At 47.9% G+C, this 16,696-nt stretch overlaps 1 protein-coding gene across 1 annotated transcript in view; it reads left to right on the top strand.

The window, feature by feature from the left end:
* The window catches only part of LOC125946755 (uncharacterized), a 76,023-nt gene extending 60,395 nt beyond the window's left edge, over positions 1 to 15,628 (top strand). Inside the window, exon 2 of the mRNA XM_049670718.1 lies at positions 15,257 to 15,628. Coding sequence (XP_049526675.1) covers positions 15,257 to 15,556 — 300 coding nt within the window. The 3' untranslated portion in view covers positions 15,557 to 15,628. The remainder of the gene's footprint in view (positions 1 to 15,256) is intronic.
* Positions 15,629 to 16,696: the final 1,068 nt, after the last annotated feature.

Below are 16,696 nucleotides of genomic sequence, written 5' to 3'. Positions count from 1 at the left end.
AATACCACACTTTTTTTGGACTAACCCATGGGGGGGGGGGGGGCTTGTGCTATTTTTGGCGGAAATCGCCTTTAGTAACGAGAAGGAGGCCAAAGCCTGGTGGCGTTCACCAGCTTCCGCTGTAAAGCCCGATTCCTAAATTTTTACCGTTATCTGTATTGCTTCTCGAACTCAGACCTATGCTTCTTCTGTCAGAAGTCAGTAATGGTTGCTTCTTCTGTAATGAAGAAGCAACCATTCAGAATTTCTTCCAACGCCATTTCACCTACATGCGGATAACTTTGCGTGACCTCCCTCTACATCACGCTGCGTTTTCAGTGACTCTTTCTCATTTATTATCACTTGCAGCCATATATTATTCCTTTGTCAGACGCGAGAAATCTTCTCATGGTTTCAGCTATAACGTTTCCCAAGTGAACTATACTACATGGAACAACAGCCAGAAAATGAATTATTTCTTCTACATGTATATTAACGCGATAGCGTTAAGGGCCCCATGTCGCAGAAAATCCGGCTTCGGCAATCGGCGTCGCCGGGCGATGTCAACGGGTGGCAGAGAAAATCATCCCCAACTAGGGAGCCTACATGCATGCTACATGCATGACAGGGAGCCTACATGCTTTAGAACGGGTTGGGGATAGGGAGCCTACATGCAACGCCGTTCTTTAGAACGGCGTTGCATGTAGGCTCCCTATCCTCAACTACGCAGGCCCTCCGAATATATTTGGGTACATGTATATGCCCCGCTTTCTTATATGACATGCGGTATATGTGGTTTATATTGCCACACCATTCTATCATTAATGTTGCTCATACCTCGTCTTGCATTCTTGGCAAAGCTATTCCTCGGAATTTTGAGAATGACAATCCACAAACAAATTTCACGAAACAAAACACCCACAGCGCATGCCTTTCATGCTAAATATTCGCAGACTGAAATATTAAAAGTGCGAAACAAAAACGGAAACCTGAAAATTATGCAATTTTTATTGCGATAGCAATTATATGGACACTCCAAAGCAGATTTCTGCCGTCGGCGTCGCCGTCGCCGTTGCCGTCGCCGTCGCCGTCGCCGTCGCCGTCGCCGTGAGGTTCCGTATGACGTCAACGGCGATGAAATCGTCGCCGCGCTCCGGACGCTGTATGTGCAAGTGAAAGGGTGCGAGGGACGCGCGCTTTCACGGGGAGCGAACGCACGTCGTAGAGCAAACGCGCGTTCTGCGCCGTGCTCCCTGAAGGGCTGCAGAATTAAGCGTGTCTTTCCTCCTTTCCATATATAGAGAGCAAACGTAACTTTTTCGTTCGCGCGAGAGGCTGTGGGGGGGGGGGGGGACGGGAGGGAGGGAGGGAGGGAGTGAGGGGAGGCGACGTTTAGCTGCGGCACCAAATACGTATTTATATAAAAACGCCGCGAGCCCGTTCGGTGCGAACGCGGGCAAAACGCCGACTGCGTCGACAACAGTTCTGCGCGTTGCTGGTGCTGCTGCATGTCCAAGTTTATACAGCTGATAAAACTACTATCCTTATTCCGTATAGCTCTCTACTAATTTGCTATCGCAATTGGTGCTTCGCCTTTCGGGTGAAACTGCGACTTTTTTGGCGCGGCTGTGCAATATCTCCGGGATCGCCCCACGCAAGAGGCCGCGTTTCTACCAGAAAGCTCGCCTTCGTGCATAGCGTTCGCCGCCAGTGTTTCCTGGTAACCATTACGGTTGCTTAAGCTGCAGTTTTCGGGAAGCGTGAGAAGCAGTCAGGGATCTTTCAATGCTACCGCATTCCACTCTTAAAAGCGAAGCTAAAGCGTCCTCCAATATTTATCTAAAATATCTGCGGTAAAACTTCAGGTCATGATCGAAGATGGGTCTGTACACCTTGAACTTCATCCTTTCAGGCTCTGAGGTGATTACGGCTGCTTGTGGAAGGGTTCAAAGCACGCAGTGCAAAGAGGCATTTGGCGCAATTTTCGCACTTGTTCCTACACATTCCATTTCATGATTGTTAAATACTCTTCGCGCGTATGTGCCCATGTGTTACTAAATCAACATCAAGAATAAGGTAAAAATAGTATCGCAGAAGTTCCAGTGTAATAATGGTTAGGAGATCTTCAACTGTCACTTTTTATTTCCTTCTTTGTTTTTTTTTCCAGATCCTTCGTGGGATCGTCCGCTCTAATGGCCCAGTGGTTGCAACATCATCATCATTGTAATCGTCGTTGTCCTCGTCGTCGTCATCATCCTTATTAGCGTCCTTAAAGTATCATCATTATCAACAACACCACAGGGAAGGGAGAAGAGACAGAAGAAGATCGAGAAGAGCTCGCACAGACGCCAACGTTCGACGCTCCCCGACTGCGACCGGCTCTTCCAGTTCCTTGTTGTTCTGGAGACGACTGCAGCCCCAGGCGCAAATCCCGCCGGAATCGTACTTGTTGCTTCACAGCTGCCTGACGTTTTCCAACATCACCAGCAGCGAGCCGGCACCACCATGGAAACCGAGGTGCAAGCACGAGTCGGTCTTCCGGTAGTGCTGGTCAACCGCGATGGCCTGTACGTGATCATCGCCGTGCTGGGCGTCTCCATCCTGGGATGCGCCTGCGTGCTGACCTACTCGCTCGGCAACTACGGCAAGATGAAGAAGAACGCCGAAGAAGTACGTAACTACATCTTACACCGCGATACCAAGGCGGCTGTCAAAGAGCACAGCGGTGGCAAGCAGACGACTGCCACTGGCGGCACCGGGCCGAGCGACGCCCGCTCGGTCACCGTCCAGATTCGGATGCCGAACTATTCGGCAAAGGGGTCGAGCGTAGACGCGGGACCGTCGCTCGGAGCAGGGCCCAATAACAGCGACTACGTCCTCCGTGGTGCCGAGCGTCAATGACTCGTTCGTCGTTTCAGCCAAGCAGGACGAGTACAGCGCACCCGCGGCTGACCTGCAACTCTGGAACGCTTCGACTGCGGGCTACGGCAGCGGCAACGACAGCTCATCGTCTGGAGTTGCCGCAACCACACGCTAGTGTACTACCACCATCGTGGCTCCCAACATCGGTTGGAACGGCAACCGTCACTGCATCACAGGTGGTGATTGAACGTCAGGTATTTATTTCCGCCCACGAACGTGATTCGCCTACACAAGGCTTTTCACTGCAGTGACATTGAACTTCGTAGATAAACGAACAAGTGTATGACAACGAATCCACTATAGTGGGACGTCTGACCAGGACAGCAGAACGTTTCGTGAGCTCTCATCAGTTCTCATATGTCATCATTGCGTCATCTTGTGGCGCTTTTCACTTACATAATTGTGTACTTTCAGTGTGGATTTGCATGATGTGTGTTTCGCAGATCAATAAACGTATTGCAATGTTGTCTCTATCGTCGCTTTCTGCAGTGCTTCGGTACCACTTCGCTGTATTGTGGGAGTCTTTGCAAGCAAACACCACACATTACGTACTGCTCAAGTTCAATAATTTTGCTAGATCACGGGAGATAATATGCGAGTCAAGTATGGTCGTGTGAGGTTATTGTATATGTACGTTATTAATCTGGTTTTCGAGTAGAGATCATGGAGAGATACTCAGTGAGGGGCATAAGCGGGCTAGTTGGTTGGTAATCAAGTGTACCTCTTTACCCCAACCAAAAAGTTATGGTTAGCAGAACCATAGGACAAGGTGTTTTGCGATGGGTTTCGTTGAAAAAGCTTCACATATACCGCCTGTTATTGTTCAGGACTAATCGAATGCTTAAGAATCACCAATGAGAGAGCGCAATGTGCATGATTTAAAGAGGCGGAGATCACATGCACCATATACCGCAATGTCTATGTGACTCATTAAAATGTTGTATTGTCAAATAATATTTATTTATGCTGTTTACGGCACATGTTGTGACTGCGAAACTAAAGGCGATCAGTAGCAATGTGATCGTTGCTTAGAAAACATGGTAGGACATGTACCACGTTTGATGCATCCGGCCGGAAAGTGGGCTTCGAAATGCGTTTCGAAATGCAACAGCGTCTTGAAGTTTGCGATGATCTTGACTTTAATGCAAATGTGTTTTTAGCACATTTCGGGGACGGATATTTCAAACTTTTTCACTGCATGCTCTATGCGATCAAAATCAATTGCGAGAACCGATAAACAAAAACAAGGTATACACAGGGCATTCGCGCATGTGGTTGAAAGCTTTCTGCATCTCCGTTAATCTCATTACGGATAGTGGTGTCCAATCTAGCGATTCAATGTTTTGGAAACCATGCAGTTAGCGCTGTTGTATCCCATCACGAAATTTTACTTGCACACATTGTTTCTGGCAGTAGTATATTCTTTAAGGAGCATCTGCAATGAACTGCAATCTGCTGAGTAACAGGAACGTTACTGACCTGTATATCACTACATCTAATAAACAGAAAAGGTGATCTGTTGCCTACTTTGATCAAACTCTGCCGTATTGCCCACAATTTCGTTCTTCATCGTAAAAGTCACGTGTTCTATAATTTCAAAGTGAGGGAATACAAGATTTGCCTTCAAAATCTGTGATCCCTTTCTCAATATGCAGACTTGTCCTTCTCTGATTTTTTTCACTCATCTTGTTTTCTTTTGCACAGCTAATTACTTCCTTAAACATTAATTTTTTTAACCTATGATAAAATCTCTTTTGTATACCCGTTTATCTTTTTGTCCAGTAATAGCACCGTTTCTTTGACCTAAACCTCTTGGCAGGGTTGAGCCAGTTTCGCCAATAGTATCGATAAACTTTATCAAAAATAATCACAGTTTTGTGGTCCCCCGAAACGGCATCGCGAATGGTCGGGGCCCCTAGTCTAGGAATTCACTGGCTCTTGCCATCTTCCCTGCTCTCTGGATAAGCTTGAGCCGGTCGTCGAGGGCCGAGCTGGACAGCAGTGCCTCTCGTGGCTCCCTCCTGGTGTTCGTTCCATGGTGTTCTATGTTGTGTAGCGTGCAGTTCCACGTAATGTGATGTAGAGTCGGTGTGGCATCGCACCATGGACATTCGTCCCTGTAGGCTGTGGGGTGTATGCGATGTAATATGTGTAGGTTCGTGTAAGTGCCTGTCTACAGCCTACGCCAGGCAGCGGCATCCTCCGTCTTTAGTTTTCGATGGGGTGGTGGATATCACAAGCCACTGCATCTGTGGTAGTTCAGCAAGCGAGGTGGTATTCACCAGCTTCCGCTTTTGAGCTGGATAGCGTGTCGAGCGCTCTCTACTGAAGCCTCCAGAAGCCAACGGCCTTGTCCCTGAAGTAGGCGCTTCACGACTTTTCAGCTCGCATGTACGGTTGCTCGGCGTTTCTTCTTCACCTAAAAATACCTGCCTGTTGTGCCGTAAACTACCCAAGCAGACTGGAGAAGATTTTCGGGGAAGACGTTCTGCGCGTATTTTTCACACCAGTGTGTTAGCGTCATGTGAAAGAAAAATGTACTGCGAAAGCACTGGGAATCGCCTGCATTCAACAAAGCTGCATAGGCGTGCTAGTTTGGCTCTCTCTTATTTAGGTTCCTGTGGTCTCAGCTAGGTCATTACAAACAGTGATTAGTAAGCTTAGAAAGAAACAAGTTGAGACTCTCTTCCAGGAAGCAGTCCTTTCAGCGATCACTCCACGGTATCATGACTTTCGATATCGATTATCGACTGACGGTATATAATGGTACACCGTTAGTCGACTACCGACTAGCGATGCCGTGCGGTCCCCCGATGTGTTGCAGGCTACATCGCAGGATTTGTGTGCCGAATGGGGCAGCGAAAAATGACTTGCACTGCGTGCCAGCCGACTGTTAAAAAAAAAAGAAAAAGATGTGCATCAACGGTATTGAACTGCAAGAACAGTGAGGTGACCTTAATGTGGTGTTATATTTCACTTTAACTCGACCTGGGCTTCAAAGCCGGCCACTAGTTGCGTGCACCTGTCGCCTCAATTCACCGCAAGTGATCCTAATGGAGCTTCTGCGGTCTCTGCGCATCCAATATCAGCACGTCGTTTTTATTCTCGCGGAACATGTCTTGTAATTTTGTCGTTACTTTGAGGGGCGCAGAGGCATTTCGAAGTCATTATTCACAAAAGTTCTGTTACATTCAATGCCTCCAGAGTTGCCCATCGCCCCGCCAACCGCGTCGCTAACCCGACTGGCGTGCGATTGAGAAAACGCTTTAGGTAAAAAAAAAAAGTATTGCATATGGAGTCAGGTTATTGTAAGAACTCGTTCCGGACACGAAACGAAATACAACACCCGTAAAATGCGGAAAACCACGAAGAAAATTGTTAAGGGCGCAATAATAAAGGCGCCCTAAAATAATAAGGGCGCCCTTCCGGTGGCTTCACCTGTGTCCGGTTCAGTGAGCAGCGAAGTGACACCCAACAAACCATAGTAGAAATCATAGTAGTGATCAGGGCTAGAGCCCCATTCCTAAATTTTCACCGCTATCAGCCTTGCTTCTCGATCTCTGTCCTTCGACTCTTTTGCAACCAAGAAAAAACACTGAATTTTTCTTTTGGTTATCGACGTCGTTTCAGCTACTTGGGGGAAGGTTTCCGTGACCTTCCTCTGCCTCGCGATAAGTTTTCAGTGACTGTTACTAGCAGCCACAAGCAATTTGCACTTCGCTTCACAAGTTCATTGAAGCGTCCATCAGGCTGGATTGCTACATGTTTCGCCCCTGTTGAGACCTACATTATCCACATGTTCATCAAATTATTACATGCTTTCTAACTTTTCTTGTAATATGTTGGGTTAGGTTAGGTCGGGTTAGATTTTGCATACCAATTACTTTTCTTTTCGTATTCCTTTTCTCAAATTTTGACGTTCGTTTCCAGTCATTCTATTTCTCGATGTGTGTAAAACTCCTTCGATGGTATTAAATCATCATCATTATCCTGAGCCTATTTTTATGTCCACTGCAGGATGAAGGCCTCTTCAAGCGATCTCAAATTAACCCTGTGTTGCACTAGCTGATTCCAACTTGCGCTTGCAAATTTCCTAATTTCATCACCACACCTAATTTTCTGCAGTTGTCGACCGCGCTTCCCCTTCCCTTGGCTCGCATACTGTAGCTTTAATGGTACAACGGCCATCTTCCCTACGCATTACATGGCCTGCCCAGCTACAATTTTTGTACAGCGAAGCTGTATACCTCTAACAGCCAAGGAAATTTTCGTGTCGTTGGCGTAAGCAAAAAACGCCAGGTTAAAAACTCAATAGAAAGAGAGAATGAGAAAATCACAATGAGAAAGATAGAGAAATAAATTGTAGCTGTACCAACAGGCAACGCGCAGAGGTGTTACCGACGCCAACCGCGCATCTCCGTTTCCCCGCATTAGCGCCGAAGGCTGGCGGCATCCGTGACTGCAGCAGGCGCCTCTGGCGGCGGCTCGGCCGAGCTCCCACCAGCTGCGCGCTACTGCGCATTCGCCATGACGTCATCCCGGCGTTTCGTCAGCAGCGCGCCACCCGTACACTGTGCATAGCTTTCGCCCCACTTCCCCAACGTGTGCCCGGACTGCAAGTGCTTCGCGAGGCGTTCCCGGATTCCGCGGACCATGAGGAGATGCTTATACACTTCGTATAGCCATCACCAGCTAGGAACCGATCAGCTCCGCTGGTTCTTTAGCCTTGCGCCACTGGTACAAGCATATCTCCTTTGAAATCAAGTGCACAGTATACAGCTCAGCTCTCGTTTTCAAAAGAAAAACCACAAACAAGCATCAAAGCCACATGATGGATGATAAGGCGCGTGTGAAGAATGGGAGCACCCTCCGACGCGTTCCGGTAAAGATTAGGTTTGCAGCTGCTTCGAAAGGGGTTCACGTCATTCAAAACCCTCGTGTGAAGTGCAAACCGTGTAATGTATGCTAATGACGTCTGCGAATATGCGAAGCACGTTCCTTCTCACGCGTGTGTTTCCCGGTAAAGATTACGGTTGCGTAAGCTACTTCGAAGTGGAAAAGTACCCAACAGCATAGAAATAACGTAGTGACGTCACCATGGCCTAGCAACTCATTCAGTTCATTCCAGGCTACTTCTTCTTTCTGGGGTTTTACGTGCCAAAACCAGTTCTGATTATGAGGCACGCCGTAGTGGAGGGCTCCGGATTAATTTTGACCACCTGGAGTTCTTTAACGTGCACTACAACGCAACGCCTTAGCTGACTGAGCCACCGCGGTGGGTAATCATTCCCGGCTACCATGGGTAGACCACGGAAAGCAAGGACGCCAGAAAAACAGCGTGAACATAATGTCGTTGTGAAGTAATAAAGGGTGTGGTTAAGTACATTTCACTTGTCTCTTGTTTCACTCTTTGTAGAGCCACGTGTGTGAATTCAACTGACATCACAATGGGTAATCGTTGTGGGTGTCGTTTACAGCTTCGCTGTCCAACCAACTTCACAGCGTGGATTCGCGCCACAGTTTTTTTCTTAATGTCAACTAGAATGTTGGCTACCCCCTTTGTTTTCTCTCTGATCCACACCACTTTCTTCCTGCCACTTAAAGTTACGCATAACATTTTCCGTTCCATCATTATTCTTAGCATATTAATCTTCAACCCCACTCTTACATTTTCTCGGTTAAGGCCCTAAATAATTTGTTGTAATTCGTCCCCATTGTTTCTGAATAGGACAATGTCATCTGCAAACCGAAGGTTGCTGAGATATTCGGCATTGATCCTCACTCATAAGCCTTCCCAGTCCAATAGCTTCAATGCTTCTTCTAAGCATGCCGTTAATAGATTTAGAGAGATTGTGTGTCCTTGCCTGACCTCTTTCCTGATAGGTAAGTTTCCACTTTTCTTCTGCACAAGGAAACTAGCTGTGGAATCGCCCCGCAGATATTCGCGCATGCCTCCTGTATATCCACATGAGAAACAAAGAAAGGAGTCATTACCATCATCATGCCAATCAAAGGAAGCGAAGAGAGAGAGAGAAAAAAAAGAGGAGAGCTCGCGCAGGTACGTGCGAGCTCAAAGGCAACAGCAACAACAAGGTGCCATTGTATAGCGACCACGCAAGCTAGCTAAGTTCGAGATTCAGTGACTCCGACAGAAACTTGGAGTTCCGGGTGGTTCCAAGATGAATGCCCCAGCCGCAGACGCCACAAACCAACGGAATTGTTCTCGTTGCGTCACCGCTGCCCGACGCTTTCCAGGATCGCCAACAGTGAGCCGGCGCTATGGAAATGGAAGTGCTGGCTCGTGCGAGCCTTCCGGTTGCGTAATTGATCATCGCCTTGCTGGGAGTCTCTATCCTCGGATGCGCCTGCGTCCTTGTCTGCTCGCTCGGCAACTGCGGCAAATCGAAGAAGGACGCCGAGGAAGTGCGTAATTATACATCATGTACCGCGGGATCAAGGCCGCTGGCGACGGACAGAGTGGTGACGCTTGGACGATCGACGCACGCTCGGTCACTGTCAAAATCCTGGATCCGGTGGCGTCCATTAATGGATCTGAGGTTGACGAGGGACCGCGGCTTGCAGTAGGGCCCAAGAACAGCAACTATACAACATTCGTGGTGCGGAGCGTTAGTGACACGTTCGTCGGTGCGGCAAACCAAGGAGCGTTTGGCGGGGCGGTGACTGACCTGAAGCACTAGGAACGCAACGACTGGAATGGAGACAGCGGTGGCAACGAGAGACCGTGAGCTCAAGTAGCCGCAACCGCGCGCGGCAGTGTCTTTGCCATGAAGACTAACATCAGCTGGAATGGCACTAACAGCACCGACCGGTTGCTGTGTTCACAATAATAATTGACAGTAAGGTACTCACTTTCGCTCCGGAACTTTCTATCACAGTGGTGATAACTGTTTGCAAAGTAACGAGTGCATATGCAGCAAATATACCGCCTCTAGAAGTTTGACTAGTGCAAATGAATTTTGTGAAAACGTTTACCTGTACTTAGAATTGCGCTGTTCTTTTGTGTCCGTAATTTCGCTTTTCACGTCTGCATCCTTATGCAACTTTAGTGTGCTCTTGGCTGATGTGCGTTATTAATTAAGAACTGGTCAGGAGAAAGCGGATGTCTGCCAAGGTCATTTATGGCGTGTTCTTTTTTTTTTATTAGCGCCTTTGATGGTGCAGTCACGGAGCGTCTACAGAGCAAGCCACATATCACACGCCTGTCCTAGATTAATAATCTCGTACGATTATATGAGATATCATCTATAATACGTGTTTTCGTGGTATAAAAATGCACGCGCACAAGCGGGCAGAAGTTCATGGAAAAGAGCAGCACAAACACTATTAACTGAAACGTACCCCTGTGGCGAAAAAGAGACGCAAAGCTATACTTTGCATGTTCACAGGAAGCCAGCGCCAAGAAGTCACGCATTGAAACGCGTTTTCGTTCTTGACCTAAAATTCAGGCTGAACTCGGCAGAACGATGACTATCGAAGTATATACGAATAGCCCGAAACGCGTCACGTGGGTGGTCTGTACTAAAGCTGGGCTGCTCTCTCGGGCTTCCGTGTGCGCACACTGCGCCTTCTGGTGACGCTGTCATAAAATCCGCGCAGACCCAGTAACACGGTGACCCAAGGGACACAGTGACCCAACTTGACGTCAAAGCGGCTCATTGAAGAGTGTTACATACACAGTGGAACATGTTTTTTGGCTTTTGGCCTTCTTGGTCAGTCATCGCAGATGAGTTCTGCCACGATTTTTAGACTGCGCTATCTACAGTATCGGGCCAAATCTATGGCGTGATAGCTAGATAGCGGGACAGAAAACTGGTTTGACTATGTAAAGAATGTCATTTCCATTAACAACAACTCGGGCATGACAATCCCCTATGCGATATAATCGAGGGTGGTATCGACGCTCTCCTTGAGGACATAGTAAGCGAGCGAAATGCTTACAATCAAGCATGTGGGCGCATATTTACAAATGCTCTTGCGCAATAACTGTTCTTAAGAGAAGAGTATAGCCAATCATGATGCTGAACAAGTTGTTAGTGAAGGCAGACGACCAATGGAAAAGAGAACTTACGAATGAAAAGCTTTGTGTATCCGGAGTCTGTAGTCTTGCTGCCCCGGGTACCGATATCCGGGACAGTCCTCTTTAAAGCTTCTGTGTGCGCCCACACGGCCAAAGGATTAGGTCGTCCGTGTCAGCTGTCGCTGTTTAATAAAAGCAAGATTGGCGCGTATAGTAGACGTACACTTCCTCCCGCAACTGTCTTGGCATTTCGAGCACATTAGCCTGGGTGGTTGAGGAGATGCGTCGTTTTCGGCCTAGAGTAATTGGCGCTCCGCCAAAGGCACGTAAACCCCCCACTTACGGAGCACATATATAATATATATATAGAAAGATATATATGTAGAGAAAGAGAATAAACTTTATTCAGAATAGCATGCAATTGAAGCGAGCGTGTGTAGCTCCTTCGCTATGCAGTGGATGGTGAACTCAGTCTAGGAGCCCAGCGGCCTTAGCTGTCCTTCTCGATGGGTCGACATGTACGAGCTTATCCATCGACTAAGAAGCGGATAGTGTTGCCTCCCATTGCCGTGTGGAGGGATGTGCTATGGGTGTCAGGTCTGGTGTGCTTGCTGAAGCAGATACGCTGCATGTGTTAGAGCGTTGAAATTTCACCGCAGTGTGGGCATTTATAAAAGATATTGCGCAGGGTGTATAGCGTAGTATAGAATCGAGTGAGGATATTTGTTCATGGTTTCCGTTATAGTACGGCTCTCTATGGCGTGACAGTGCTGTGTAGCAGTTGTAGTGTTTTTTGGGGCAGCAGGTAGTGTTGTAGTACGTGTGTGTAAGTTTTTACGGTATCGACTCGGGATGGAATTGTTCCTCGCGTCTCACTCGCGGCTCCTGGCGTGCGTGTGCTCGAGTGCACTCACATCGGACGAACAGCTGTGTGTTGCTAAGGGGGCTATTCTGTTAGTGTTGTTCGTTTCGCGGCATCGTCTTCCGTAGCCTCTTGTGCTGGGTGGCAGATGCCTCAGCCCACTAAACTATCAGGATCTGTGGGCAAAGGAGGGGCACGCTCCGGTTAGACTGCACCAGAAGAGCCGAAATGCTCGCTCGCCACTGCGTGCGCAGTAACATGTTCATTGACAAGCCTAGCAGGTTGCGTTGCTATATAGAGGTGCAGTATCTACTGCGATTTCTTTTTGTCACGCGTTCTTTGAGACCTTCACTATTTTCTCATTTCTTTCTTGTCATTGGACAGCAATCAACCCTGTATTTTGCAATTTTGTTGCAAATATTTGTATTTCTGTTTAATCATTATTGTTTCCGATGTGCTTGAACTTGCTGTGGTGGGTACATACTATGTATTAAGGAATCGATGTCGGCATCAAGAACACGGGTAAGAACGAGAAGAAGAGAGAGAAGAAAAACAAGAAGACCTCGCCTAGACGCCAATGCCCGAGGCTCTGTGACTGCGCCCCACATTTCCAGTTTCGGACCGCGCCGGAGACGTCTGTTCCACAGCGCCAGGCGCAAGAAACCACCGGGATCAGCGTCACAACTGCCCGAGGTTTTTTACAGCAGCACGAAGAACTTGCCGGCACCATGGAACAGAGGTGCAGGCACGGCTCAGCCTTCCGGTCGTGCTGGTCAACCGCGAAGGCCTGTACGTGATCATCGCCGTGCTGGGAGTCTCCATCCTGGGGTGCGCCTGCGTCCTGGGCTACTCGCTCGGCACCTACGGCAAGCTGAAGAAGAACGCTGAGGAAGTACGTAACTACATCGCGCACCGCGGGATCAAGGCGACTGCGGGCGAGCATGGCGGTGGCAAGAAGACGGCTGCTGGTGTCGACGCCGCGACGAGCGACGCCCACTCGGTCATCGCGATGAATCCGGTTGGTGCAGGACCGTCGCTCGGAGTGGGACGAAATACCAGCGCATTTGCTTCTGTGGTGCAGAGTGTAAGTGACACGTTCGTCGTTGCTGCCAAGCAGGAGGAGTCCAGCGCGGCCGCATCAGAGACGCCGCACTTTGACTCAACGACTTCGGGTGGCAGGAGTGGCGTCAACGACAGCTCCTCTGCTGGTGAAGTCGTAACCACGCACGAGAGCTCCTCTGCCGTGGCCACCGACGTCAGCTGGAACAGCACGGGTCGCTGATCCATGGAGGATGATTGATCGTCATGTTATCAATTTTCGCTCACGAACTCTGAAGCTACGGGCGTGACGATTTCTGAAATGCTTTTGTCAATAAAGGAACATCCGTAGCCCAAAAAACCACTGCTTTGAGAACGAGAAGCTTTGCTGAAGCTTTCACCAGTCCTTACGTGATCATCGCGTCATTCTTTTGCTGCACCTGGAGATTCTCGTGTACCTTCATGCCACTTTCGGATGAATACATGTGCTCATTTCGGTGCACATGAATGAAAACGAAAGTCCTGCAAAGTCAGTTTATCTTGTCTCCTTCTACTTCGACTTTGCGACTAACGAATTCATCCCAAATATGTGCATAGATATATGAGTGTACTCCTGAACACTGATAGCAAACCTCCAAGATAGTGATTCAGAGCAATTTCAATTGCCGATCTCTCCTTTTTCTGGGTGACGCCCGTGGACACTACCGCGCTGTCAGGAAAATCTTCTAGATATTCATTCTGGAGTCCAACTATAGCGTCTGATGTGTTGCATTTTTTAAGAAAGGTGAAAATTAGAGCTTTTACTACATTCAGTAGAATTGACACTTTAAATTGATCATAAGTTAGAATTTGTTTTAACAGCGAAGCTGTTTAAGCCGGAGGTTAGTCCACAGATCGTGCGCCGAAGAACGTCGCCGAGCGATTGCGTCCGCTCTGTGTAAAAGTGTAAGTTTAATATTTTCAAAGTGAAGATTTCCTGTGATTCCAAATCCCTGTGATCCTTCCCAGAACGTTCCCTCTTGTATTTTTGTTAATTATTGTTTTTTTATCTCGTTTCTTTTCCACGGCTGATTGGTTCACTAAACATTCCTTTATATAACTTATGTGAAGTTTCTTTGTAAATCTATTTTTCATTTTCTCGTCGTACAACCAGCGTTTTCTTACGTAACCCTTTGAGGTGGTCGGTTATGTCATTTGTGGCGGAAATAATCAGTAATAACAAGAAGCAGGCCAAAGCCTGTTGGCGTTCACCAGCTTTCGTTGTAGAGCCCCATTCCTAAATTTTTACCGTTATCTGTCTTGCTTCTCGATCTCAGACCTATGCTTCTTCTATAATGAAGAAGAAGCCACTCACCATTTCTTGTTCGTTCTCAATACCGTTTCACTTATTTGCGGATAAGTTTCCTGGACCTCCCTCTACATAACGATTCTTTTTCAGTGACTTTTTCCAATTTATTATCGCTTGCAGGCATACATTATGAATGCATGTATAGGACAATTTGCTCTTTATGGCCCAAGTTGACACAGGCGTCCAGTAGGTTTGCTTGCCAAAGGTTCCGTCACTGCTCTGACGTCTTATTGAAATATGTTATTCACTTCATTGGGTGCTTTATAACTATTCTTGTAATTCCACAATAGTAAGTGTTGTCCTCGTATACGTCATTGCAAATTTTCGCACTTGTTCCTATACATTCCATTTCTTGATTGTTAAATACTCTTCGCCCGTATGTGCCCATGTCTTACGAAATCAACATCAAGAATAAGGAAAAAACAATAACGGCAGAAGAGACAGTGTGATAAATGTTAGGAGAATTGTAACTTTTTTGCTCCTTTTCTTTTCGAGTTGGCCTGAACCTTCGTGTGATCGCCCACTCCAATAGCCAGTGATTGCATCATCATCATTATAATCGTTGTTGTCTTCGTAGTCGTCATCGTCCTTATTATTGTCCTCTACGTATCATCATTATCAACAACACCACAGGAAAGGGAGAAGAGACAGAAGAAGAACGAGAAGAGCTCGCAAAGACGCCAACGTTCGACGCTCCCCGACTGCGACGGGCATTTTCAGTTCCTTGTCGTGCTGGAGACGACTGCAGCACGCAGGCACAAATCCCACCGCAATCTTCATCGTTGCGGCACCGCGGCCTGACGTTTTCCAACATCGCCAGCAGTGAGCCGGCACCTCCATGCAACCCGAGGTGCAAGAACAGGTCGGTCTCCCGGTAGTGCTGGTCAACCGCGATGGCCTGTACGTGATCATCGCCGTGCTGGGCGTCTCCATCCTGGGATGCGCCTGCGTCCTGACCTACTCGCTCGGCAACTACGGCAAGCTGATGAAGTACGCCGAAGAAGTACGTAACTACGTCTCACACGGCGATACCAAGACGGCTGTCAAAGAGCACAGCGGTGGCAAGCAGACGACTGCCGCTGGCGACACCAGGCCGAGCGACGTCCGCTCGGTCACCGTCCAGATTCCGACGCCGAACGCTTCGGCGAATGGGCCGAGGGTAGACGCGGGACCGTCGCTCGGAGCAGGGCCCACTAACAGCGACAACGCCTCCTTGGTGCGGAGCGTCAATGACACGTTCGTCGTTTCAGCCAAGCAGGAGGAGTACGGCGCGGCCGCGGCTGACCTGCCACTCTGGAACGCTTCGACTGCGGGCTACGGCAGCGGCTACGACAGCCCATCGTCTGGAGTTGCCGCAACCGCACGCTAGTGTACTACCACCATCGTGGCTCCTAACATCGGCTGGAACGACATGCGTCACAGATGGTGACTGAACGTAAGGTTTTTTTCTCGTCCACGAACTTTACTCGCCTATAGATACGGCTTTCCACTGGAGTGACAATGAACTTCGCAAATAAACGAACCAAGTGTAGGACAACGACTATGCGAGTGGGACGTCTGACCAGGACAGCAGAACGTTTCTTGAGCTGTCAACAGTTCTCATATGTAATCACCGCGTCACCAGCATTGTGTCCCTTTTCACTTACATATTTGTGTACTTTCGATGCGCTGTTGGTTGATGTGTGTTTGCTTTGATGAGCAGGTCAAAAAAAGTATTGCAATTTTGTTTCTGGTTGGCGACCAAATGCACCTGTTATCACAAAAAAAATAATAGAGACAGTGGAAACATGGGAGAAAGTGCTTATTCAAAAATACGGTGAGTTTCGTTGAAAAAGCTTCACGTATACCATCTGTTAGTTCTTTTAGGACTAATCGAATACTTAATCACCAATGATAGACCGCAGTGTGCAATACATAAAGAGGCGGACATCACATGCGCGACATATCGCAATGTCTATGTCACTCATTAAAATGTTGCATTTGAAAATATTTTATTTACACACTTTACGGCACATGTAACTGCGAAACTAAAGGCGAGCAGTAGCGATGTGAAGTTTGCTTGGAAACATGGTATGACTTGTACCACGTTCGATGTATCCGGCCTGAAAGTTGGCTTTGAAATGCGTTTCGAAAAGCAACTGCGTCTTGAAGTTTGCGATGATCTTGAGTTTAATGCAAATGCCTTTTAAGAGCGGAGCTGTTTAAGCCGGGTGTAATGTATCAACCGCGAACAGAAAATGTGGGCCGATCCTGGCGGTCGTGCAGAATGGGTCCAAGCGCAATGGCAGCTACCCGTGTGAACTAGCGAAGCTGAACCTGGCTAAGTCTAGTTGAGCATGGTTGGAACTACTTAAGCCTAGTCGGCCATCGAGAGCCAATCGATAGCCAATCAATAGCTAACCAATAATGGATCAATAATCAATAAATTCCGGAAAAAATAATGACGATGACCTGGTGGGGCTTAGCCTAGCCCAATTACGTGGTTAATACATTGCGATAGCCAATCAAT

This window comes from Dermacentor silvarum, chromosome 7 (assembly GCF_013339745.2).
Source record: "Dermacentor silvarum isolate Dsil-2018 chromosome 7, BIME_Dsil_1.4, whole genome shotgun sequence".
Taxonomy (NCBI): domain Eukaryota; kingdom Metazoa; phylum Arthropoda; class Arachnida; order Ixodida; family Ixodidae; genus Dermacentor; species Dermacentor silvarum.
Note: the sequence above shows the minus strand (reverse complement) of the source record. Positions and strands in the feature narration are given on the sequence as shown.